General features: G+C 40.1%; 2 gene segments (V, D, J or C); both read right to left on the reverse strand.

Moving 5' to 3' along the window:
- Positions 1-313: 313 nt before the first annotated feature.
- Positions 314-20,292, reverse strand: LOC140456955 (Ig heavy chain C region, membrane-bound form-like). The segment is given in 7 exon segments: positions 314-553; positions 693-820; positions 3,627-3,956; positions 4,411-4,719; positions 6,657-6,962; positions 10,035-10,340; positions 20,199-20,292. Coding segments are annotated over 7 exon segments (1,407 nt in total).
- Positions 20,293-20,380: 88 nt separating this feature from the next.
- On the reverse strand, positions 20,381-21,163 carry LOC140456956 (Ig heavy chain V region-like). The segment is given in 2 exon segments: positions 20,381-20,937; positions 21,066-21,163. Coding segments are annotated over 2 exon segments (411 nt in total).
- Positions 21,164-24,854: the final 3,691 nt, after the last annotated feature.

Here is a 24,854-nt window from a genome sequence, read left to right on the forward strand (position 1 = left end):
GAGTACAAAGGCCCATCAGAAAGGGTTACATCAGTAACAGTCACAAGAAAGGGAGTATAAAGGCTCATCAGAAAGGGTTACATCAGTAACAGTCACAAGAAAGGGAGTACAAAGGCCCATCAGAAAGGGTTACATCAGTAACAGTCACAAGAAAGGGAGTACAAAGGCTCATCAGAAAGGGTTACATCAGTAACAGTCACAAGAAAGGGAGTACAAAGGCTCATCAGAAAGGGTTACATCAGTAACAGTCACAAGAATGGGAGTACAAAGGCCCATCAGAAAGGGTCGGTAACCATTCTGAGTAAGGAACAAATGAAAACAAAACAAATGGACTTCAAACAACTGGGAAGCTACAAATTCTTCCAACCACAACCATCTCAAAGATATCAAAGTAAAAAGGAAAATCCATCAATAATTGTCTCAGTTCCACCCTGATAAACTGAAGTAATCTCACTGTTAGAGTCAGCAACGGGACAGATTGTAGATTGGGAATTCAGAGACCTTGATAAGCAGATCAGGAAAATCAAGGGGGTCCACAATTCATTCACTTAACCTGGAAAAGAGAGATAAAGCAATGACGCAGATATTTCTGATCAGGGACTTTCAGACTTAATGTTTATTCAATGGCACACTTAGAGATTTCACAAAACATATTGGGCTGCTTGGCATGAGAAAGATGTGATTATTCTCACCTTCACCAGAGTGACGGCAGCGCTGTAGAAAATACTCAGGAAGAACAAGGTAATGAATGTGGAAGCAGTTGTCCAGATGTTGCTGTTATCATCCTCATAGTCTTCAATCCAAGTGCGATCTATTGAATCTATGAATATAAAGCCGAGAGAACGCATTTAGATTGTTTATTGATCCAGATCGATCTATCTGCATCCAAGTCATGTAATTAGAGACCATTACATCTTCATAAAGCAGTCAGGTATTTCCCAAGTGTGACTCTTATCTGTAACTATTAGTGCATTATTGACTCTCAGCAAGAAATTACAAATACTAACTGCACATGTTCTTTCTTCATTGTCCATGTCAGAACGTTTTAAATTATTTTTCTTTCAATCTATTATTTAAGGATATTATTATTTGATGAATGATTATTTAATTATATCATTATATTTTAAATATAGGCTGTGACAGCATTTTGGTTGAAAATTGTGGCCATCACTGATTAAAAGTTCAAATGTGATTCTAATCTTTATGTATTGGTGACCAATTGCTTGGCAAATCATGAATATAAGTGACATCACAGTCAGGACATTGCTTCATATTTTTGTTTGTAGGATCTGTACGTTTAGGAATAAGTGTTTGTACATGTGTCCCTTAATTTATTTGATGTACTGCTAGGTGTGTTTGGTTTTCCTTTAATGTTTGTGTATGTGGTTATGAGAGTCTCTTACTTCACTCTTGCCCATGTTGGAGTCTGCATGAATAAACATATTCCTGTTCCTTTACTGCTGGTGTGCTCATGTGTTTGTGTACCTAAATTTTGGTCTTTTCACATTGTGTAAGTATCATCATGCTAATATGCCACTTCGTTGCTGCCTATGCTTATCTTGCAATGTCTTTGTGAGTGTTCACTTTTCATTAGTGCTATCTAAAATGTGTGCTTATGTGTCTGTTTCAGATCCTACCTACATTAGGTTATTTTCATGTTTATGCTTAATAAATGTTAGCATGCAATGTTATATTTTGATGGATGTTTATATTTATATGATGATGTTTGCTTGTGTGGCAATCTTTCCCAAACGATTTCCTGATAAGCTTGTTTGTGTTATTATTTGTGGATGCTTGCTGATGCTTGTGCCCATTCTCCTTATTTAATAAACACCCCTGTATTTGTTGATCTATGCACTTGTGTGTCTGCATGTGAGACTCTGAATTTGTGTGTACGTGTGATATTGTATCCATGCTGATCAATGTGGTTTAAAAATAACTAATTAAGCTGCCTCTGTCATTGTATGTTTGTGATTCTGAAAATGGGAAAGTTATGATATTAATATTTATCTCTGTGCACTTACGTGCCTGTGTGAGTTGACAAGTGGGAGGACATTTTTCGGAATTTGTATCTGTGTTCATGCGTGTATGTCTGTACGCATTGTGCTGTATGAATGTAAATGTATTTGTGTGTTACCGTGTGTCTATGTTTCTCATGGTTATGTGTGAGTACCCCTGTTCATTTGTGCAAATGATTTTCATTCGGTGTATGTGAGTTTTTGTATGAGCTTAGAGAGTGTTCAAGTGCCACTTGCACGTGTGGCTCTGTGTGAGTATGCATGTGTGACATCTTATCTATATGCACATTTGAGTGTGCACATAAATATGTGCCTTTCGGTGAGAGCTCGTATATGTGTCATTACGAGTGTATTTGTGATCATCTCTCTGTATCTGTTCTTATACCAGACTGCAATTTTTATTATTCTAATTTATTGTTCGAATTTTAATGGATTGTCCATAATTAGATCTGACCTTGGTGTTGTAGGAAACATTTCCCATCGTCATGGAGAGATAAGTGTTTTATGAGCAACACTTCTGTTGCAGTGATAGAATTTCTGTCTCTGAGAGAAAAGTCTTGAGTTCAAATCCCCACTGCCCCAGAGATAACATGTCTGAATATATTTATTAGAAAATGTCTACTTGTGTTCTGTATGTGAAATAAAATGATATCAAGTATTCGAATACCAGAATTGATCCCATGTGCTCCAGAAAACTGAGACAAACCTATGGAATACAAACCGGGACGATGCAAACACCAGTTTTGGATTATGGGAATCAATGTTAATCATTTGTTAACAGAGCCAAGCATGTCCAACATGCTTCAAAGGTATTATTTTGCATGGAAATGTTAAATCTTTGGACAGTAAGCAAGAAACTAACTGTTCCTGTTAGTAACTGGGTTACATTACAGAGGACATCTTCCATGAAAACTCTTCACAGGGAGCAAGAGGACAGACCATTCATCGTTCCCCTCCCCTCTACTCCACGATAACTTATCTGTTGATTCTCTTTGGTGTGAAAGTGAAGATACATTCTGTCAACTCATGCGCTGGTGCAAGATCCCTGGCAGTTCCCCAGAAACAAAGGTTACATTCAAACTGTTCTGCACTATTTACGATTGGTATGTTCCAATCAAATTTAATTTTAACGTGTCTTAAATTTACATTTCCAAATGGTGCAATGTGGCAGTTTAAAACTGATATGAATTTTGTAAGAGTGTCCAATCGGGGGAATCAAGAACACCAAGTTCAAACTCGTGCTCTACCCTTGACATAAAATGGACATTGTCAGATTTTGTCACAGAGGGATTTAGGATGGATAAGGTATTTGGCGGAATCTTGCAATGAGTGAGCTTTACTCTGTCTCTAACCCAGGGTGTATCTGAGCAGAGAACATTAACTGCACAAGACACTCGTCCTAGACCTGTTAATAATCCACTTTAACTACACAGATGGAATGGAAGTCATGGTGGGAAACAATTAATTTAGGATTTAACTCACAACTGGAGGGGAAAAAAACACTTCTATTACTTCTGTTGAATTATTAAATGCAGCTTTGAGATTTTTATTGACATGAATTAACAGTGTCCATCAGTGCAAGCGAAATGTTTACAAAACTCGGTTTACCGCTGGATTTATCGACTGTTCTGTTGATGATCTTCAGTGGAATCGCTTCATGTCCCACCACACAGGAGTAAGAAGCACCGCTGGCCCACTCCTCCGCTGTAATGGATAACAGGCTGTACATGAAGAAGGAGATGTTGTCACTCTCCGCTATCACCTCGGTGTTCTTGTAGTTACTGGGATTCACCGGCTTGTCATTGTTTGTCCACTTGACGAAGATCTCTCGGGGGGAGAAACCTCTCACTAAACAGGTGAGGGAGAGAAACCTCTGCGCGGAGATTTCTTCTGTTGGTGGCAGGAGGACCGACACTGATGGCTCCAGCGGATTAATCACTGCAGAATATTTGAGACAAATATAAATCAACCAAAAAATCCTGAACTAATATCACAATTTCACTAAATATTAAAATATGCCATGTTTAATTTGGGATTTATTCACTTCCGTTTACTAAAGGAGCAGAATGGTACACATTCTGTCCAGTAAAAAAAGTCGAGTTTAATGTGAAAGTTGCCTCCATGTTTCCAGCCCACAACAAGGACATTCTGTCCAACTGTCATTGCTGATGGTGAGGTCACAACCCAGGCATCTTCCCACTTTATCTGACTTAATCAGAATACAATATCCTTTGGTCCATCTTTTTCTTAATCAGCTGCCTAGCTATCCTGCCTTCAGATGCATCATTAATACTCCCAATGGTGTTTGTTCATTACCAATCAAAGCCTGACATTGATGTAACTGGATCTGGATTACACATGGGATCCTTTGTGTTTTAATCTCACCGCTCACCTTTCTCCTTGTGGATGGAGTCTCTCCGTGGAGTCGGTAGATTCTGATGGTACACCACACATTCAAAAGTAACGCCACTCAGCCAGGCTTCAGTAGAAATGTCTAATTTGCTGATCACGCTGTCGGGATTCTGTCCAGGCTGGTCAGCAATCTCTGTTTTCAGAGGCTTCTTTTCTTGTTTCCAGGTCACGTTGACTCCAGAAGGAAAATTGGACACAACGCAGGTTAACGTCACCGTCGCCTCCAGTAAGACTTGTTCTACTGGCGGTGGGAGGATTTTAACGGTGTTAGGGTGGCACTCGGTATCTTCTATGAAACAAAAATCAAAGTCAATGAAAAATGCCCCTTTATGATACAAACAGCCAATCTTCAGATTACTTCTTCACAGGGTGAAGACACCACCTTCAAAATGGCAACTCCAACTATTGCTGAAACGATGCTTACTGTTGTTGATGTATTTTGATTTGTGAAAGCATTTGTGATTACCTATAACATACCCTGTGTAATTACTCCTAAAGAACACTGACTGTAACAAGTGAAACCTGAAAAAAAATAAAATAATCGAAGATACCATCATGTAACCCATGGAATTACCTTTCTTTCAGAGTCTATTCTCTCACTTAACACCATCAATTGATACTTGTGACAAGAGTAATCTCAATATAATGAGTTCATTTCCATGTTCATAACCCTTAGGTGCAAATGCTGCTGGTCATGCTGACTGCCAAATCACATCCTACATTTTAGACAAATTATAATAAATAATAATTATTCTCTTTGCAGAGTTCTAAAGTGTTACAGGAGCGGTGAACAGCCATGGAAATTCTGTTCATTATATTTAACGTGATCAAAAATACTTTGCGTTATTGGTGTGATGTCATTCTCTAATTTATGTCATTATTCCTCGTGAGCTGTGTTTGGAGTAGATCGGAAAACAAGACATTGAGTACAGCATTGGATATCGAGAAGGACACCCATCTCCTTAAGTCTTTCCCTCCATTCAGTTTGTTCGTAACTGGTCTGTACTTTCACTTTATTTACCAATGTGCGTTTTTTAATTTCTTCATAGAGCAGGGGAGAAAAAAACAAACAAAAGCGTCTTAAATCAATCTACAAACGCGATGGAAATGTGCACTAATTTTATAGACATCCACTACTCACTGTGTAAACATCGCTACCCCAAACCAGGCTAAATCAGCCTGTCTCGAGTTCCGAGTTCATTCATCCCTATTGGACCGTTCTTACCAGAATTTATTCTCCTGCCTCATCCACTAATTACAGAGACCATCTTAAAGAAGCTCATTGAGATCACGTTTATCCCAGTTGATGTGATACCCACTTGGTCTGGGGTCTGATCCCATAAGTGAAGTTAAAAAGCTCAGTACCAGATAAAAATCAATGTCGTACAATGTCCAAGGCCAACAGGTCATTCCTGAGCAGGGAATGATGCACTGAACGCATTTTGATTTATTTTCAAGTAAGGGTCACTACATATTTTAATCACGTCTTTTTGAGACCACAACATCATAAGATAGAGGATCAGAATAAGATTGTACGGCCAATCCAGAGTTTAGATCAGAATGATGCTGGAAAAGCACAGCAGGTCAGGCAGCATCCGACGAGCAGGAAAATCGATGTTTCGGGCTACAGCCATTCTACTGTCTTCTCTAAACAAGAGCCGATCTATCTCTTTCTTGAATACACACAATGGCCTGGCCTCCACAGCCCTCTGCAGCAACAAGTTCCACAGCCTCATCACCCTCTGGCTGAAGACATTTCTCCCCACATCTCAGTTCGAAACGGTGCCCCTTTGACCCTGAGACTGTGCCCTTGGGTCCTAGTCTGGCCTACCAGTCAAAACATCTATTCCACGTTCACTCGACCTCAGTCTCTCAGTATTTTCTATGTTTCAATCAGATATCTCTCCAATATCCCCCCTCCACCCCCAAACTTATCCTTTAAGCGGCCCTCTGAACGCCTCTCCCAGCATGGTCAGGCAATAAACTATTTAACAAAGCTCACTGTCTATATATCTATCTTCAACAGAGAGGAAACATGCTTTTCTGACTTGCCAAAATGTTGAGTCATGAGCAATGCTAATGTAACACTCAAACTGAAATGCAATATGTGGCATGTTGGGAAACGAGAAGCTGTACCGCACTGTTTACTACGCCTGATAAATGAGCGTGTTTGATTCACATCAGAGTTTAGAATGATTTGTAGCTCTCTCAGTGTGCGTCTCTTACCCTGGAGTGCGGTGATGTTTTTACTTTGAATGTTCTCTCCATGAGTGACCTGGCAGGTATAGACTGCGCTGTTGAACCATTCACCATAAGGGACCATCAGCCGACTTGTCACCGAGAAGTTCCCGTTTGCCTCACACATGGGAGACGTGAAGAAGCCAGAATCCAAGGGTCGGCCATTTTTCAACCAACTCACGGAGATTGACTTCGGATGGAAATCGATGATTGAACAGACGACGGTTGCAAACTTGCTGCTTGCGATTTCTTCACTGGAGCTCACAGTTAGGAGAAGAGTTGGTGGGAGAATACCTAGATCATTAGGAAACACATCGCATAAATTATCTGACGAATTTCAGAACAAATACAATCAGTTCTCATATATCAAGGTTTCTTGTGGTTAATGGATACAAGAATCATAATTGTGCAGAGTGCTGGAGAAGCTGGGATCCACACAGAAAGATCAGCAGGACAATGTGAAAGGCTAAAATTATAGGACACAGCAAGGGAGTCAAAGAGGCATAGAAACTATAGGCCGGTAACATCAAAAGGGAGATAGCAATGTTGGATGGTATTCGTTTTAATGACAGAGTCTGATGAACAAGGCAGACGAATTATCGGCATAAATGAGGAAATGATGCGGTTGCTATCACAGAGACATATTGAGAGCGGGGCAGGAGTGGCTATTCAACATTCCAGGATTTTGTGCCTTCAGGCGAGACAGGGAAAGATGGAAAAGGATGAGGGCTGGGGTGTACAGTGCAGAATGTTGCTTCTGTCGCAATTCTGACAAGAGTATTTTAGGCTGTAAAGAGAAATGAAACCATGGTTACCTCCTCGAACAAAGGCAAATGGACAGTACTTCAAAACCAAAATACAGCAAACATAACTACTGGGAGAGCACGATAGACCTTACTATAGGTCCAAAAGAGCAAGTGAACATACATGGGCAAATTAAATCGGGGAATGAGAAAAGAGGTTCTTAACTTCCTCAGCATAGGCTTGGATATTCATTTTGTCAAAACTTTAGAGGGAGCAGAATTCTGAAAATGCCCCCAGGAGAATATTTTAACAAAGTATGTGTTTAATACTGAGAATTTTAATCCAAACCTTGCAAGAGAAGGGTGAATCTGGACTTAACTTTAGGGAATGAAGTCGACCCAATGGGTAAAACCTCAATGGTGGAGCACTGTGCAGACAGTGATCGTAAATCAGTTGGATTTCAGATTGTACTGCAAAGGAATAGAAATTGGCCCAAAGTTCTGAAAAAGGGAAGGACAATTTTAGTAAGATCAGGTAATGACTTGACCAGAGTGGACTGGAAGCTGACACTTATTGGTAAATCTGAGTCAGAGCAGTGTGACACATTTAAGAGAGAGATAAGAAAATCACAGGGAGGACATTTCCCAGGAAGCCACTGAGTGGGACCAAGAATGCAGTGGGCTCTGGACACCAAAGGGCATGGAGGGGGAGATAAAGAGAAACAAGGGAGGCTTCTGGTCTATACTGAAATCTCAAAACAATAGGAATTAGTATGGAGTACAGAACGTGCAAGGGGGAGTTTGAAAGACAGAGGAATTAGAAGAGCAAAAGGGACCATGAGAAAATAATAGCAGTCAAAATAAAGGAAAATATTTTTAAAAGTTACACGCTCATTCATAATAAAAGAATTATTCTGGAAACAGTAATGCTCATTAAGTGTATTATTGGAGTGGAGCCGGAGGATTAGCTTGTGGTCAAAACGAACGTGTTGTGCCAGTGTTCACTCGTAAGAGGGACAATGTGGGGACAGAAAACATGGAGGGGTGTTGTGATGTAGTTTTCAGAAATTAGGACACATGACGTGATGTTCTGTGTTGTCTTGCTGAATGAAAAGTGGTTATATTTCCAGGGCAGATGAAAAGTATACCGAGCTGTTGAGCGATGCAAAGGATGAAACAGTTGGGTCGCTGACAATAATTCAGAATTCCTGTCTGGCCACAGCAGTTGTGCCAAGTGAGTGTAGATCAGCCAACGTTGCACTGTCATGCAGGACGAAGGAAGGTATAAATAATGAAAACACAGATCTGTCAAGCTCATCTCAGTGGGAGGGAAACTATTGAGAAGTGAAATTAGTCTTCATTTGGAAGATAAATCAACAATTTTCAGCACGGTTTTATTGAGAGGAAGTCATGTGTAAGAATTTGATAGTAGTTTTCAGAGAGATAACTCGATGTCCAGATGATAGAAATAATCAGAGCCAATGGGATCGGAGTTAATTTGACAGATTGGATCGAGAACTGGCTGAGTAGTGGGGGCAGGGGATAATAGTCATCGGGTGTCTGCGTGACTGGAAATCTATGTCTCCTGGTGCTCTGTAGGGATTGGTTTGATTTCCTTGTTATTTCTCTTACATACTCATGATTAAGACTCAAATTTAGGAGGATTAACCAGTGAATTCACAGATGAAATGAAAACTGTCATGTTGGTAAGTCATGAGCATAATGGCTTTAGATTGCAGGAGGATATAAAAGGGTTGGTTGGATGTGAAGTGAAGTTGCAAATGGAAATTATTCTGCATAAATGTAAGGTGATGTAATTCGGCAGAAGAATCAGTGAGGTATGACGTTTTGAATGGTGGAACCCTGGAAAGGCCTGAGGATCTTTGGTGCATGTACCCACCGATCCCCTATAGTACTGTGTCGTCTGGATAAAGAGGCTAAGAAGGTGAGAGGATATTTGCTTTTATGAGCCGAGACATTGACAATGAAGAGTAGGGAGATGATACTGGAACTTAATAGAACACTGGTTAGGCCATACTGAAGCGTTGTATGCATGTTATCGAAGGAATGTGATTACACTGAAGGCAGTATTGATGAGATTTGCCAGGATCTTGCCTGGGTTGGAGGGTTTTAGTTATGAAACTAGTTTAGATAGACAGGCGTTTTCCTTGGGGCAGAGGAGAATTAGGGAGAAGATTATCATGATGATTAGAATTATTTTAGGCATATACAGGGTAAACTGGATGAAACCTTTCCCCTTGATGGAGAGAGAAGGTAAGGCCAGGAGCTTCCAAGTGGATCTCAGGGGAAAACAAAATCAAACAGAGGGTGGTGTCAGCCTGGAGCTCAGCACCTATAAGTCATGTAGAGACTGAGCCCCTCATAATAAGTATGAAGTATTGTGATGCATCCTTGCAAGGGCAAGTCACACAAGGCAATGGATCAGCTGCTGGCACATGAGACTGGAATAGTTAGGTGGTTGTTATTGATCGGCATGAACTGGATGGATCAAAGGGCCTTGTTCCTGTGCTGTATAATGTGATTCTGTGAAAACGGTTATAAATAATGCCTTCTTCATATTAATCCCAGATGCTCTGTTTATCTCACTTCCCACAACACATACCTGAACATGGCATTTCTTTGCTCTTGTGTGACCCGCTGTGTTGAACCTCACAGTAGATTTTGCTGGGGCAATCTGCCACTGACTCGGGCACGGTTAACTGGCTGCTCAGGGTGTAGGTTCCCTTCTTGTTTCTCACTGATGGGTAAGTCTTAAATCCAGTCGTGATTAACTCCCCACCTTTTTTCCAGGTTACCTTGGTGACGTCAGGGGAATAGTCCATCGCCAAACAACCAAAGGTCGCAGAACCGGTGTCATGCTCCTGACAGGAGGAGACCAGGCCATAAAGCGTGGGGGGAGATGGTGTCTCTACAATAGAATGACCAATTGAGCAAGTTAGTTTCTGTTCATTTGACCTTACCAGTTACTCAAATGTATCCTCAGCTGTAAACGTTTGCCAGTATGCTCCCACTGAGTCTACAGCATAACTGGAGTTTATTTTTGTTTCCTACCAGTTGCTGATCATGATCATTGGTTCCTTCTTTAGAAACATGCCCTCGACCTTGACCATTGCCATATAATTTAGGAAGAAGAACATCCTGATCCCACCCCAGTAACTTTGAAGATCTCACCAACTGACACTTTCACTGGATTGCTGTGAAGAGCAAACAAGTTTCACAAAATACAAACCAAGGAAATGCAGATTCATCGAAATTCTACACTGTGTGCAAACAGGCCATTTGGCCCAACAAGTCCACACCCACCCTCTGAAAAGTAACCCATCCAGACCTATTCCCCTCCCCTATTATGCTACAGTTAACCCTGACTAATGCACCTTACCTCCCAATCACTGAACACATTTTCAATTCCCCCAACTTGAACATCTTTGGACTGTGGGAGGAAACGCACACAGACATGGGGAGAAAGTGCCAACTCCACACAGACAGTCACCGAGGCTGGAATGGAACCCGATTCCCTAGCACTGTGAGGCAGCAGCGCTAACCACGGAACCAGCGTGCTGTCCCACTAGGTACTGTGCTGCTGGAAATACCCAACCGCTGGCAGTACCCCGGGAGAGAAATCAGAGTGAATCATAGAACATAGAACATTACAGTGCAATACAGGCCCTTCGGCCCTCGATGTTGCGCCACCCTGTCAGACTAATCTGAAGCCCATCCCACCTACACTATTTCATGTACGTCTGTATGCCAAGGTAAAAACAATGACTACAGATGCTGGAAATCCGATTCTGGATTAGTGGTGCTGGAAGTGCACAGTAGTTCAGGCAGCATCCAAGCCTGTCCAATGACGACTTAATCTTGGCGAATCTACTACCATTGCAGGCAAAGCATTCCATTCCCTTACTACTCAATGAGTAAAGAAACTACCTCTGACATCTGTCTTATACCTGTCTCCCCTCACTTTAAAGTTGTGTCCCCTCGTGTTTGCTGTCCCCATACTTGGAAATCAGGTCCAGTGAGCCTTCCTCACTGATCAATGCAAGGCAGAATGTTCTCTCTGCGAGGAAGGTCACTGCAGCAGCAGCACAGGCAGGAGCTGAGCACTGGGACTGGGAGGAGGGCTGTCACGGCTGAACTCATGCCAATTTTCTGGAAGTTGAAACATCTAATTTACAATTATCTGAATTCTGGAGGCCTGTGAAAAATGGAGGACCATTAAGGTTCAGAGACTTTGGAGTGTTACAGCTGAGTATTTACGTAAATATGATTTGAGAAATGAACTGGTAATCTTTAACTTTAATAACTATCAAATTGACACGCAGTTCACCACCAAACCTCATCTTTCAGACTAACCACTGCACTTACTCTGTCTGGACCTAAATTTCCACTCACATTGACAAACCCAACCCATTCATGCCCGGAACACACAACCCCTATCACACAAAACACATCCAAGGCAATCCATATTGGTAGTATAGCTGAGAAGAGAGATCTCGGTGTCCATGTACATAGATCCCTAAATGTTGCCAGCCAGTTTGATAAGAGTTATTTAGAAGGCATACTTTCTATTGGCTTTCATCAATAGAGGGACTGAGTTTCAGAACCACGAGGTTAGGCTGCAGCTGTACAAAACTCTGGTGTGGCCGCACTTGGGAGTATTGTGTACTGTTCTGGTCACCACATTATAGAGAGAATGTGGAAGCTTTGGAAGAGATCAGAGGAGGTTTACCAGGATGTTGTTTGGTATGGAGGGAAGGTTTAATGAGGAAAGGATGAGGGTCTTGAGCATGTTTTTGTTTGAGAGAAGAAGGTTGAGAGGTGACTTAACTGAGACATAAAAGATAAACAGAGGGTGGACAGTGAAAGTTCTATATTCTATATTCCAGATGGACATATGATCTCAATTCCTTTCACTCATTTACACTCCTGCCGCCCTGCACCTGACCCATGGTGAATCTGGCCCTGACTGGACCTGCCACCATCATTTTCACAACCTCTGACAAAAGCCCACTACCCAAGACATGACCTCAGCCCTTGATCACTGACCTTACATCTTACCCAAGTCAACCTGTGCACATTGCATCCTAGCTCCTTTCGCATCTGTGCTTTACAACCGACCATTTTGCCAGACTCTGAACTTTGCATTTTGACATCACATCCACCTGTCACTTCATTACAGTGACCTTCCACCCTGAAACATCCTGGCACTCTGCCCACCTCTACACTAACCAGCCTGGCATCCTGCCCACCTCTCCATAAACCTGTCTGGCAAAGACAGACCTCCTGCATTTCAGCTCAAACTACCCCTCACCTACCAAGCACAATTCGAACAAATTATCCTGTGACCATTACCATTTACCTTGATGCCACCTTGCCAGACAGAGTGCATGCAAGCTTACCCAGCAGCCAGCCAACACCTCACAGCCTACCAGCCCAAACTCTCCCACATGCCCAATCTAGCCCCTCACTTGCTCACCACCTTCCAACTTTGAGCCTACTCCAACATAAAGTCAGTGAGTCATAAAGTCGTACAGCACAGAAACAGTTCCTTTGTTCCAGCTCATCCATGCTGACCAGAGTTCCCAAATTAAACTAATTCCACTTGCCTGCCTTTGGCCCATATCCATCCAGACCTATCCTGTTCCTGTAGTTGTTCAAATGTCTTCTAAATGTTGGACCTATCTCTGCATTTACCACTTCCTCTGGCAGTTCATTCCAATGTTTTTGACAGTTACAACATGAAGCCCTAACTCCTGCACTCAGTGCTCTGACCAATGAAGGTACATGTGCAAAATACCTTCAACACACTAGATACTTGAGACAACGCTTTCAAGAATCTATGAGTCTGAACCCTCAGGTTCCTCAGTGTTCAACATCACTCTCCAGTGCCCTACCATTAACTCTGTAAGACTCTATGAGTCTGGACCCTCAAGGCCCTGTGTTTAAACATCACTATCCAATGCCCTACCATTAACTCTGTAAGTTGTGACCTGAGTTATCTTCTCAAAATGCAACACGTCGTATTCATTTAAATTAAGCTCCTTCTGCCACTCCTCAGCCCATTGGCCCAGCTGATCAAGATTTCATTGTACGTTTAGATAACTTTCACTGCCAATTATACCACCAATGTTGGCATTACATGCAAACTTACAAACCATGTCCCATTCAATGTTTTCATGGCTTTCAACCAATATTGTAGCCTGTTTCCCTTTCTCCCACATATCTGTAGCATTTTTTTTTTAAGGATTGAAGGAATCTATCTCCTTATTGAAATCATTTAATGTTTTGTCCTCAATCAATTTCTGTGGTGGAGAATTCCAAAGTTTCACAATTCTTTTGCTGAATAGTAAACAATCAGGCTCAATGTTATCGAGTGTTGGGAAGATTGGTGAGCAGCAAGATTAATGATGATCCCATGAATGGAATAGCCTTCTAGAGGGACCAAGGTGCCTTCTTCAGCTTCCATTTTGCATGCTGTCATGTCCCTTCGGCAGCATGTTCCAAAATTGTGACCCTTGAGGGTAAGGGGGCACATGTATGTAAATGCTTCTCCTGAAAGCTTTCCTCCAAATCAGACTTCAACTTGACTCTCAACTATTTCCCTGCCCGTTTCCTCTTCCTCAATCACAGCCATGGGACTCACTTCCTACCAGTGCTGTGAATGTGCTAATACCACACCAACTTCAGCAATTCAAATAGACTGATGACAACTGGTTTCTCAAGGCAATATAAAAAGTCTGACACTTCCACACCGGTCTAGAGATTCAAACAACCACTGGAAGAATTGTAAATTATTTGAGGCACTTGTGTGTCTACAGAAGATGACATAGTTTCCTTTTGTGTGATTTGACTGTGTTTTCACTGTTTGAACAGAGCTATTTCTTAATCATATAATAGGAATCAAGCATCCCTCATTTTTAGCAAGGCAATCACACATTATATTTCTTTATTCCAGGGAAGTATAGTGTTAAATTAATGAAATATGATGATTAGGATGTTTCAATTGGAAATAGTCAGAGATTTAAAGTTTACTTTCATGAGCAATTAATTCCAGCCTCATTGTTTCACAGTACTCACAGGAATGTCTTTCAGAAATAGTGTCTCCCTTTGTTATGGGCAGTCAAATCAGTAAATCGAGGATAATTTTTGCTTGTTAATCAAAGGTGTTAAAGAGTTTTAGCCAAATGGAGACCTGCGGATTTAGCTCACAGATGCTCCATGATCTAAGTAAGTGGTGGAACACTCGAGGGGCTGAGTGCCCTCCTCTTGCTCCTACCTTCCTATCATTGTGTCATTCATTAAGCTAGCACTGGCGGTGAACACTTTTTATTAAAATATTTCAACAAATTAATTGTTTCACACATGCTTTAAAAAAAATTTTGTTGATTATTTGGAACGAGATAATTGACATCCTCTATTTGAGTGATCAAAATAACTTCCACCCAATTACAGCAGCCACTGCACTCTGGAGTGGGTTGTTCCTTCATAATAGTTTCTTGTGAAACTCCAGCTCGAGATCAGGGCGCTCAAATTCAATGATTCTCTGATATTTAATATCTCTGAACATTCGCAATTTGTTCAAATGCATCTTTTCTCTGAAGAATGTGTTTAATCAAACAGAACTTTTTTCAATGAAACAACAAACTTTAAATGCTAGAAAACCAAATAAAAGACTGAAATTTCTGAAGAAACTCAGCAGGTCTAGCAGCTCCTGTGGAGAGAAGGCAAGGTTAACCTTTCGCATCCAGAGACCCCCTCTTCACCAAATTGTTTTCATGTTTTTGGCACAAGAGCTCACACCTGTTGAGATAAACAGTGATTAAGTTGGCTTGACTCCTGTTGGAGAAAGGATTCTTAGCAGAGGTACTGGATGGTCGGAGATAGCGATTGAAGACCAACTGAAAAGCTATCTCCATCTGCTGCAAGTGTTGGATTCAGCGGAACCCCCACCGGACTGAACAATCAAATTCAGCTACAGCACTGGTTTAATATAAAGGTGAGCACTTACTCCATTAACACCATCTAGCGAAGCCCAAACGCTTGTGAACAAATATTGATCTGGAAAAAGCTGCTAACTGCCATAATTCTGTTTAATATCTAAGAGACACAAGTCAGGACAGCGATTGAATCGATTTCACTGGCCTCTGTGAGTGGAATTCCAACAAACACCCAAACATCTCAATCTGCTTTCTTGCACTGAAGTAAACTGATAAGAGATGGTGTTACATACCTCTCTAACAGGTTGTAAGTGAACACAGGCCACCTGGCACAGAATCAGGAACACTACTACAACATCACAACAGACCTGAACACAATGAGCTCGACACGATCACAGAGAACACAGCCCATCTGTTTTGACAGTACATAAACCATGTTAGTAATTAACACCTTCCAAAAACCAGGGATTGTTCCAGATGTTTGTACAATGAAAGTAACGTTTCAACATTTATCCAAGAATACTTTGATAGCAGCTCCGAATTGTTCAAACTCTATGGGAACTACAGAGGAATAAAACTAGGAATTGCATTGCCATCAATTCACTGTCGCTGGATTCCAACCTCGAACTCCCTTCCTCTTTCCCTTGTGAATGTTGCTGCACCAGATGGTCTACTTAGTCTGAAAAAGATTTAAAATGTTTTGAAGTGTAATATGACCGTTGCCAGTGACATAATAATAGGTTTTCAAATAATAAGATGCAAAAAATTTCTGATTCCACATTGTGCCACAAAACATGTCCTGCATAACTGAGGCACAAAGAAAATATACAGCATATTTCCATCTGCCTCGCTCAATCAAATATCTCTTGTTGCCAACAACCAATTTCAAAACTCTTGCTATCTGCCTTTTTTTCCTGAAACGTTCGTTCTGATTGGAACAACTTAGTCAGGGCTCTCAATTCTGAGGCACCTAATCGAATATTGTATTTCTGGCCGATAAAAATGGTTTTGAAGCGCGAGATGAAACTGAACTGTTTGAGATTCAGGGATCCGAATTGCACAATTTACAAATGGTCAGGATCGTTGACAAGTTAGTCAGAGATAGCACTGAAACAAACTGTACAACAGACTTAATCCAAGAGGATACATTGCTCAACTCCTCACGTCAAATATATTCACTGTCGTTGAACATTCATCAGAGGAACTAACCAGTGGATTAATGTGAACGAGAATGTGTTCACAATGAACATAAATTACCACTGAGTTAATAAACACTAATAAGTCATTGTATTTAATAAAAGGATTGAGGTGGGAAATATCACCAATTAAAGCACAGATCCGGAGGCAATGGATTATTCTCCAAATTATTTTTACATATTCGTAAAACGTTCCTTGAACTGGGGAGATTTTGCATGCACTGCATAAAGTCAATACTGCATTTCAGTGTGGAAAGCATTTCTGTTGAAGGAATCAGGGCAAGGTCATTTTCTTGTTTACTGCTTTTAATGAACGAAAATGTTTAAAAAGGTATGAATTGAAAACATGCTTCTGTCTGGAGTTGCCCGCTTTAACAGATGTCTAAGTAAATGTGGGCACTGCTGCCTCACTGATCCAGGTACCCAGGCTCGGTTCCAGCCTTGGGTGACTGCCTATGTGGAGTTGACACAATCTCCCCTGTGTCTGTGTGGATTTCCTCCCACAATCCAAAGATGTGCATGTCAAGTGAACTGGTCATGCTATATTGTCCATAGTGTTAGGTGCATTAGTCAGGGGTAAATATAGGGTAGGGGAATGGGTCTGGGTGGGTTCCTCTTCAGACGGTCAGTGTGGACTTGTTGGGCCAAATGGCCCGATACATACTGCAGGAAATCTAATCTAAACGATTGTCATACTTAACAAATGTGAGCAGATTCCTTCGGATCGCTACATTGCAATAAATTGGTCAAGTATCTTCATTAAAATAAATATTACTCTACTTTCAGTGTCTGAATAAACAATGTGCTCCGTTATCCTCTAGTTCATGTCTTCTGCAATTTTGTGAACTCTGCATATGTCTGAACACATCGATGTAAAATGAATTCTCTGCGTTTGCAGCAAGTACTCCCATGGTTTTAAGAGTAGAGTTCCTACTGTATGGAAACAGGCCATTTGGCCCAACAATTCCACACTGACCCTCTGAACAGTGAGTAGCCCAACCAGACCCATTCCCCATAATTTATATGTACCCCTGACTAATGCACCCTAACCTAGACATCCCTGAACACTATGGCTGTGCTAAATTGCACAAATCACCTGACTTGCGCATCTTTTGGACTGTGGTAGGAAACGAGAGCGCTCGAAGGAAACCCACGCAGACACAGGGAGAATGTGCAAACTCTACACAGGCAGTCACCAGGGGGTGGAATCGAATTTGGGATCCTGGCGCTGTGAGGCAGCAGTGCCAACCACTGAGCCACCATGCTGCCCTGCGAGTTCATTAGTGAATTATTTTAATTAATCCAAAATTTGTCCTTGGTCACATAATTCACTATAGCAGTTGTTTCCGAAAGAATGACTCTTCAGTTGATATTTTTTTGTAAAATGTAACTATTTATTTAAAATGCACAGATTGGGAACACATAAAGCACTGTGCAGATTAAATAATTCAGTTAATGTTTTATTTTTATCCTGCAAATCCAGTTTTATCAGGGACATAACAATGAATTAACTCAAGTTACGTATGAAACTGATCAAAGCAGTGAAACTGATCTGATCTTCATAGAATTGTGCAGAATTTCCAAATGGTCTTTGTCAATGATCTTTTCCAGTCAGAAAAATATGTATGTAGTGTACAGCGGAATTGAAAGGTGTTTCTTGATCAATTGTAACACAGTCATGGCATTTTTGCTCAAGAGCAAGAACTATTAGAACATTAGACTTTTGAAATGCTGTTTATATTTCTCTATGACTTGTAAACTGTTTAAAGACAGACCTTGTGATTGAACTAGATAGTGGAGTTCTGAATTTGGATTGGAAAGCATGGATTAGATCAATCCTTAATTATTACTTTTAAGTAAAAATGGCGCCCGAAGGTATCTGTTTTCCCTTCATTTCTAAAACCTTTGCGATTTGCCTTTCACTTAATAATAGGCTTTATGAAATTTCAACTCGCATGCTGATTGCATTGAATGAGGAACCTGAAGCGGTTCACTGTCACCAACCGTGTTAACATTGCAAAACAATGTAGAAACCAGAAACGGTTTCCCAAATATAACACATTTAATGTTACCCAAGCACAGTCCTTCCTCAACAGATGAACGATCACCAGATCACAACATGGTGTGTTTGCAGCAGAATTGGCTCTGCAAACATTTTCAACAGAACCAAGAACATGATATAACCTCACACAAAAAAAAAACAAATTGAAGCCTAACAAAGCTGCTCAGAATCAAGCAAACTAATGATTAAATTGAATAGAAATAACAAGTCATAACAGCAACCTTGTTTGTGAGGGGACTTAACACTTAAAGCTGTAACGTTTCTGGCAACAGTTTATTTCCAACCTGCACACCCTTCTTGATCATGACAATCCTGTGCAGCACACAGTAGAGCGGTTGAAGGCATATATTGATTAATCACTTCCTGGTCAAAACAAAATTACTGAATGGACAAATATTATCGCGTTATAATTTTAAGTTAGTTTCAATTACATAATCTGTTCAATTCTGCAGTTTCAGATTTTAGTCCCAAATTGTGTTTTGAATGAGGCTACTCAAAACAAAATTCAGTTAGTTTACATTTAGAACTGAGTTCTTTTTTTAAAAATTCAATGCATTAAAAACTTATTTTTTTCATTTCTCACACTTCTGGGTTTCTGCCTTAAGTTGGTTTTCAGACCGTTACAAATGGATGTAATGTTTTCAATCAAGCAGAGAAAAATGTGTCATATAAGTTGAACAAATGCAGAAATGATTCATGAAAAATAATAGATCTTCACAAATATTGGTAATGAACAGTAATCCAGAGAGACAATCTCCTCACCAGAAAGAAAACACCAATTACAGAAAGCATGAAAACGCTGATCTATTCCACAAATTGAATAAGAATTCAATCAACTCAATTCAACAGAATCAAGGAAAATAATATCAGAATCCAATCAACTCAAAACAACAGATTTGAATGAAACATAATCAGAATCCAACCAATTCACTTCAACAGAATCAAATAAAACAATTTCAAATACCAATCAACACACTTCAACAAAACCAAGTAAAAACAAAGCCAAAATCCAATCAACACAATTCAACAGAATCAAGTAAAACAACTCAGAATCTAATCAACAAATTGCACAATAGCACTGCAAGAAAATTTTATGACAGTTTCTAACCTGCTTGTCATCAACAAAATAAATGAGAAAATATAATCATGGTCAGAACATATATTCAAGAAATGAATAATGACATTTTAGCATATTTTAATCATGTTTGGTAATATCTCAAACACCTTTGAATTCTTAGCGTTTGTTGTTGACAATAAAACTCACAGTCAGTGTGTCACTGACATTAAACATTATTTGTAGCTGACTGTTTAAGAGACAATAGTGTTTCAAGTAATCCAGCCACATAGAATGCCCATCTGATCAAAATAAAAGAGATACGCGGAGCAACTGACGCCATCATCACCATTTTAGCTATTTGCTGAGCCTTAACTGAAGTCTATAATCAGTCTGAACAAAAATCAATCCGAACCAAACCAAACTCAGCACAGAATCTGAGTTTCATTTAATTCAGAAATTAGTCACATGAATAGAAAGTTTTTAAAAAGTTACTAAGAAAGTTCATAGTTCTTACCTGAAGTCACTGTCACCATGGTCCCTTGGCCCCAGATCACTCCAGCTTTTTCACTGTGAGACACTTTGTGTCAAATACTATGACAGACTGTAAACTGTAAAATGCAGATAATTTCTTCACTTCCTGGAAAGCAGTGATTCAGACTCCTCTAAGAATGATTTGGTGCATTATTTCAGCTTTTACTCTTCATTGTATTTTGAAAGCTTGGTATAGTTTTCCAGGTTTGGTCTGCATTTAACTTGACAATCAACACGAAGAAGGGAGAAAAAAATTTTACATTTGTACAAACTAGCACGACTGGATTGTGTTTAAATTGCATATCACATTATTTCTCGCTCCTGCCATGGTAGAAATCACCAATTTGAGATAATCACTTGTCAGTGGGTTATTGTATGAGGATGTCGCTGTGCACAACACTGTGACCCACTGTGGTAGTCTCTTGCACAGTAATAGATGGCGGTGTCTTCGATCTTCAGGTTCCCCATGTCCAACGCGAAAATGTTGTTTGAATTGTCTTTGGACGCAGTAAATCGATTCTTAATCGCTGGTGCATAGTTACTGTCGGATGAACTATAGTACCGAAGCAGCCACTCCAGACCCTGTCCAGGAACCTGTCGGACCCAGTTCATGTAGTAGCTGCTAAGATCGAAGCCGCTGGTTTTACAGGTCAGTTTCAGGCTGCCTCCAGGACGGCCAGTCTCTGCCTCTGGCTGGGTCAAAACAATCTCCGACTGGACACCTTTATAAAAGAAAACAAATAAACCATGAGCATTAATGCAGATTAAATGATGGCTGAGTCTTTTACATTCCTGCGGTAGACTAACATTGAGACGGTGACAAAGACAGACTTCAACAAAAAACACTCACGTGATAAGAAAGTAAGGAATAAACTGAGAAAAATTGTCGACACAATCATTCTGATAATTTGTGGGAAGCGGTTCTGTCAAGATCTTTCGAAACAGAGCCGACCCAGGAGTGTTGAATTACGGTCTAGTGCCCAGGATTTATATGGTCATCGGAACGAGCAGGCTTACAGCTTCCGCCTGTTGGTTTCCTGCTGGAGGCTGAGACTGGATCCTGGTCTCAGCTTGTACAGCCTGAACACATGGGATCATGTATTTACGAGGTTACGCTAAAACATGGACATATACACATCTTGGGATATTTATTTTGCTGAATAGCTTCTTTGGGAGTGTTTTTATTTAAATGGTGGAAGTAAAATTTAGTAGTTTCAGGTCTGTTTCACATGATAGTTGTAAGTATTTTGTTTAAGAAAAACAAATTCATTCGGATGTTAGCTCCCTTTATTTCTACATTCATTCACAAGCAGATAAAACTAAAATCAAAGTTCAAACATATTACCAGCTCGTAAAACAATTGAGCTTGTTTTCCCAGGACACTGCCAGTCTCTGTCCCACTACAAAATAACATGTAATTCATACTAAACATTTCAAAATTCCATTTTGACAACTGAACACAAAGCTTGTCCAAAGTGATTATATTTAGAATATTCAATTAGAAGTTAACTCCCTTTAATTCTACATTCCACCACAAGCAGATAAAGCTAAAAAGAACTTCAATAATATTATTAACCAACAAAATTAGTGACTTTATTTTTGCTGTCAAAGTCTCTCTCACTTTACAAAATAACATACCATTTCTAATCTGTGTTTCTAAATTCAGTTTAGGCAACCTAATATGGAGCATGTCTAAAGTGATTATGTTCAGAATGTGAGTGTGTGTCACTAAACAGTTTGGACTCGGAGATTAGAAGCACCTCCTTACATTGCAGAATGTCTCTTCCTGCATCTTTATTTTCAAATTGCTCCGACCCTAAAATGCATAGTAAAGGAAAGCTGTGTGCCTGAGAAACAAAAAAATTAGTTGGCAGGGATACATAACACCTAGGTAAACTTTTGAAAGAGCATCTAATGAACTAGAACAGGACAGTCCATACGTCCATATCTAACAGTCTGGGTGCATCAGGAATGTTTGGTTAAATTAGAGAGTATTACAATAATCATTACCACGGATGTAGGTTATAAACAGTACATGTCTCTGCTCACTGATAGCTCTGACAGGGGCAGATAACTCATAAAAATCAGTAAGAATTCGCTGTTACACTCAGTTTTAATGAGATGCATGAATCCGAGAATGGTGTAACAAGTGATGTGAGTTTGAACCAATTCAATTTTGCCATTTTACTTTGAGATGATAACAAATGTTACTGCAATGTGGGATTTTGGATACATTAACTTAATATTCAGGAGCTTTAAAGATACTCAATAAACAGGCTGAACTAACCAGAACGTCATTGCATTCAATGTCCTGTTTTCTGACAGTCATACAGTGAATGCTGTATTGAGTGACTTTCCTTTTTAAAGAAGAAATGCCAAGTGAAATGTATCCATTGTCAGTAAATGGGAAAATATCGTTTGTCTGGTAGGATTTTACTTTAGTTTATTCATTTTCCCTTTAATAGGCCAGATACAATAGTTGGCAGCAATTAAACTGACTGCAGAAAAGGTCCTTGAGTTCCCAGTTTCATTCACTGGAAGCAGATGGAGTTTCTGCAGTGGATCAAAGATATTTTGTCTCACTGTTGACCAGTTGGTGGAAAGCAAACTGCAAACCATAACCACCGCCTCCTCAGAAACAAATCGACTCAGCAACAATGCTGGAGGAAAGTTTATTTTTCAGTTATGTAACTTGGAGAACTAGTCACTCCTCTCATTGAAAGAAATATTCAGAGTCTCAGACACAACCTTAACATCAACAGTTCATTCGAGGATCACTACAGCACAGTTTAATATTGAGAAAATTGATAAATAGTCAGAGAGTCATGTCGTGATACAGCACGGTTACAGACCCTTCGGTCCAACCAGTCCATGCCAGTCATAATCCCGAACTAAACGAATCCCACCTGTGTGTACTTGGCCCATATCCTTCCAAACATTTGATATTCATTTACTTATCCAAATGTCTTCTAAAGGTTGGAAGACCATCCCACACAAAAACCATTCTCTGTGTAAAAAGTTGTCTCTTATATGTTTTTTTAAACTTTTCCCTCTCATTGTAAAAACATGTTCCCTATTGTTGAAGTCCCACACCATAGGGAAAATTCGCCAATGTCTTAGTCAAAAATTGAAAACAATCCCAGCTCCAAACACTTACAAAATATCACTGTGGATCTTCCCCTTTGATCAATGATTTTTAAAGTTTACTCGTGTATCTACTGTGATAGATGTTTTCAAATAACTTCTTAAATGCAAATGGTTCACATCAATCGGATTAAAGTAACATTTCGTGCACTACCCCACACACAAAAAAAGAACTAGTTTATTAACATGATTTGCTCTGAGGAAGTCTACGATGGATTCTTTTATCAAACAAAATCATTTCCTCTGTTGTGAGCGCTCGTCTATCTTCTGTGCAATGGTCTGAATTTTAAGTTGTGTCTGACTGCAGATGAAACTGGCTGATCTGGGTAAAAGTACAGTTTGTGCCTTTCACATTGTTAATGTATATTGCTGACTTTAGGTGTTGTCCCAGGCATCGTCTGGCACCATTAATTAGAGCATTAATTTCCACATCGCTAGACAGATTATCAGGAGGAGTTTATTGATATGTGATATTTTTAAAACGAAAGCTTCGTACATTTCCAGTATGAATCATGTCAATTAGAGCCATTCACCTTTCCACTCATGGCTTGATAAACTTATATGAGGTCGCCCCCCCGAACTCTCACCTCCAGTGATAAAGGTTCCAGTCTATCGGGATTTCCAATGGTGGTTCTGATCCCTCACATTCTGCTGTTTAAGATCCTCCTGCCACCCCAGGTCCACAGACAGTGTCCCTTGATACCAATTCAAAGAAATGAAAGGAACTTGTCCCACCATATTTTTCAATTTTCTTTGGCTTCAAACACCATCAAAAATAAATGTTTGTGTCATTGCTGATTTATGGGAGAATGCCGTGTACACAATATCTGCTGAAATACCTGCCATACCATCCTGAATCTGGATCGCAGGTTCATCTGTTGCTCACAAACGCAACCAAACATCAGGGAACAATGAACATCGCCCACTCCCAACCCTCTACCATTCCCCTCTGTACTTTGCACTTTGTGAAATCTGTGTTGTCAATAATAATTTAAAAGAAAGTTTCTTTTTTAAACTTTCTTAATTCATGTTGCTGATCTTGGCTGAATGAAGGTATGTTGCTGTCAGCATTTCTGGGGAACATGTCTGCATTTTTTTCATGTTAGTTTACAATGATATTAAGTCAAGAATTGTCAAAATGTCCTGAGAAACAATGTTTAGAAATGGGCCTATTAGCTCCTCAGGGCTGTACCAACTGTTTGAATATTGATATAATTCTGCCCGTACTTTTTCCCCATAAGCCAGGATTTACAGCATTGGAGATCATATCTATGTTGATAATGGATTAGACGCTACACAATGTTCCCGAATGTTTACAGTGCTATCACCTGCAGGGTTATGGACAACATGCTATAAATTGGGTGTTGGCTGGAAGGCTCTGTCTTCACGTGATACAGGTGCGATGGGCGAAGTGATCTCTCTCTGTCATGAAAACTTCCTACTACTCTAAATTCATCTTTCCAACTTTGTCTCGTTCAGAGGCTCTTCATACCAG

The sequence above is a fragment of the Chiloscyllium punctatum genome, chromosome 31, assembly GCF_047496795.1.
Source record: "Chiloscyllium punctatum isolate Juve2018m chromosome 31, sChiPun1.3, whole genome shotgun sequence".
NCBI classification, from domain to species: Eukaryota; Metazoa; Chordata; class Chondrichthyes; order Orectolobiformes; family Hemiscylliidae; genus Chiloscyllium; species Chiloscyllium punctatum.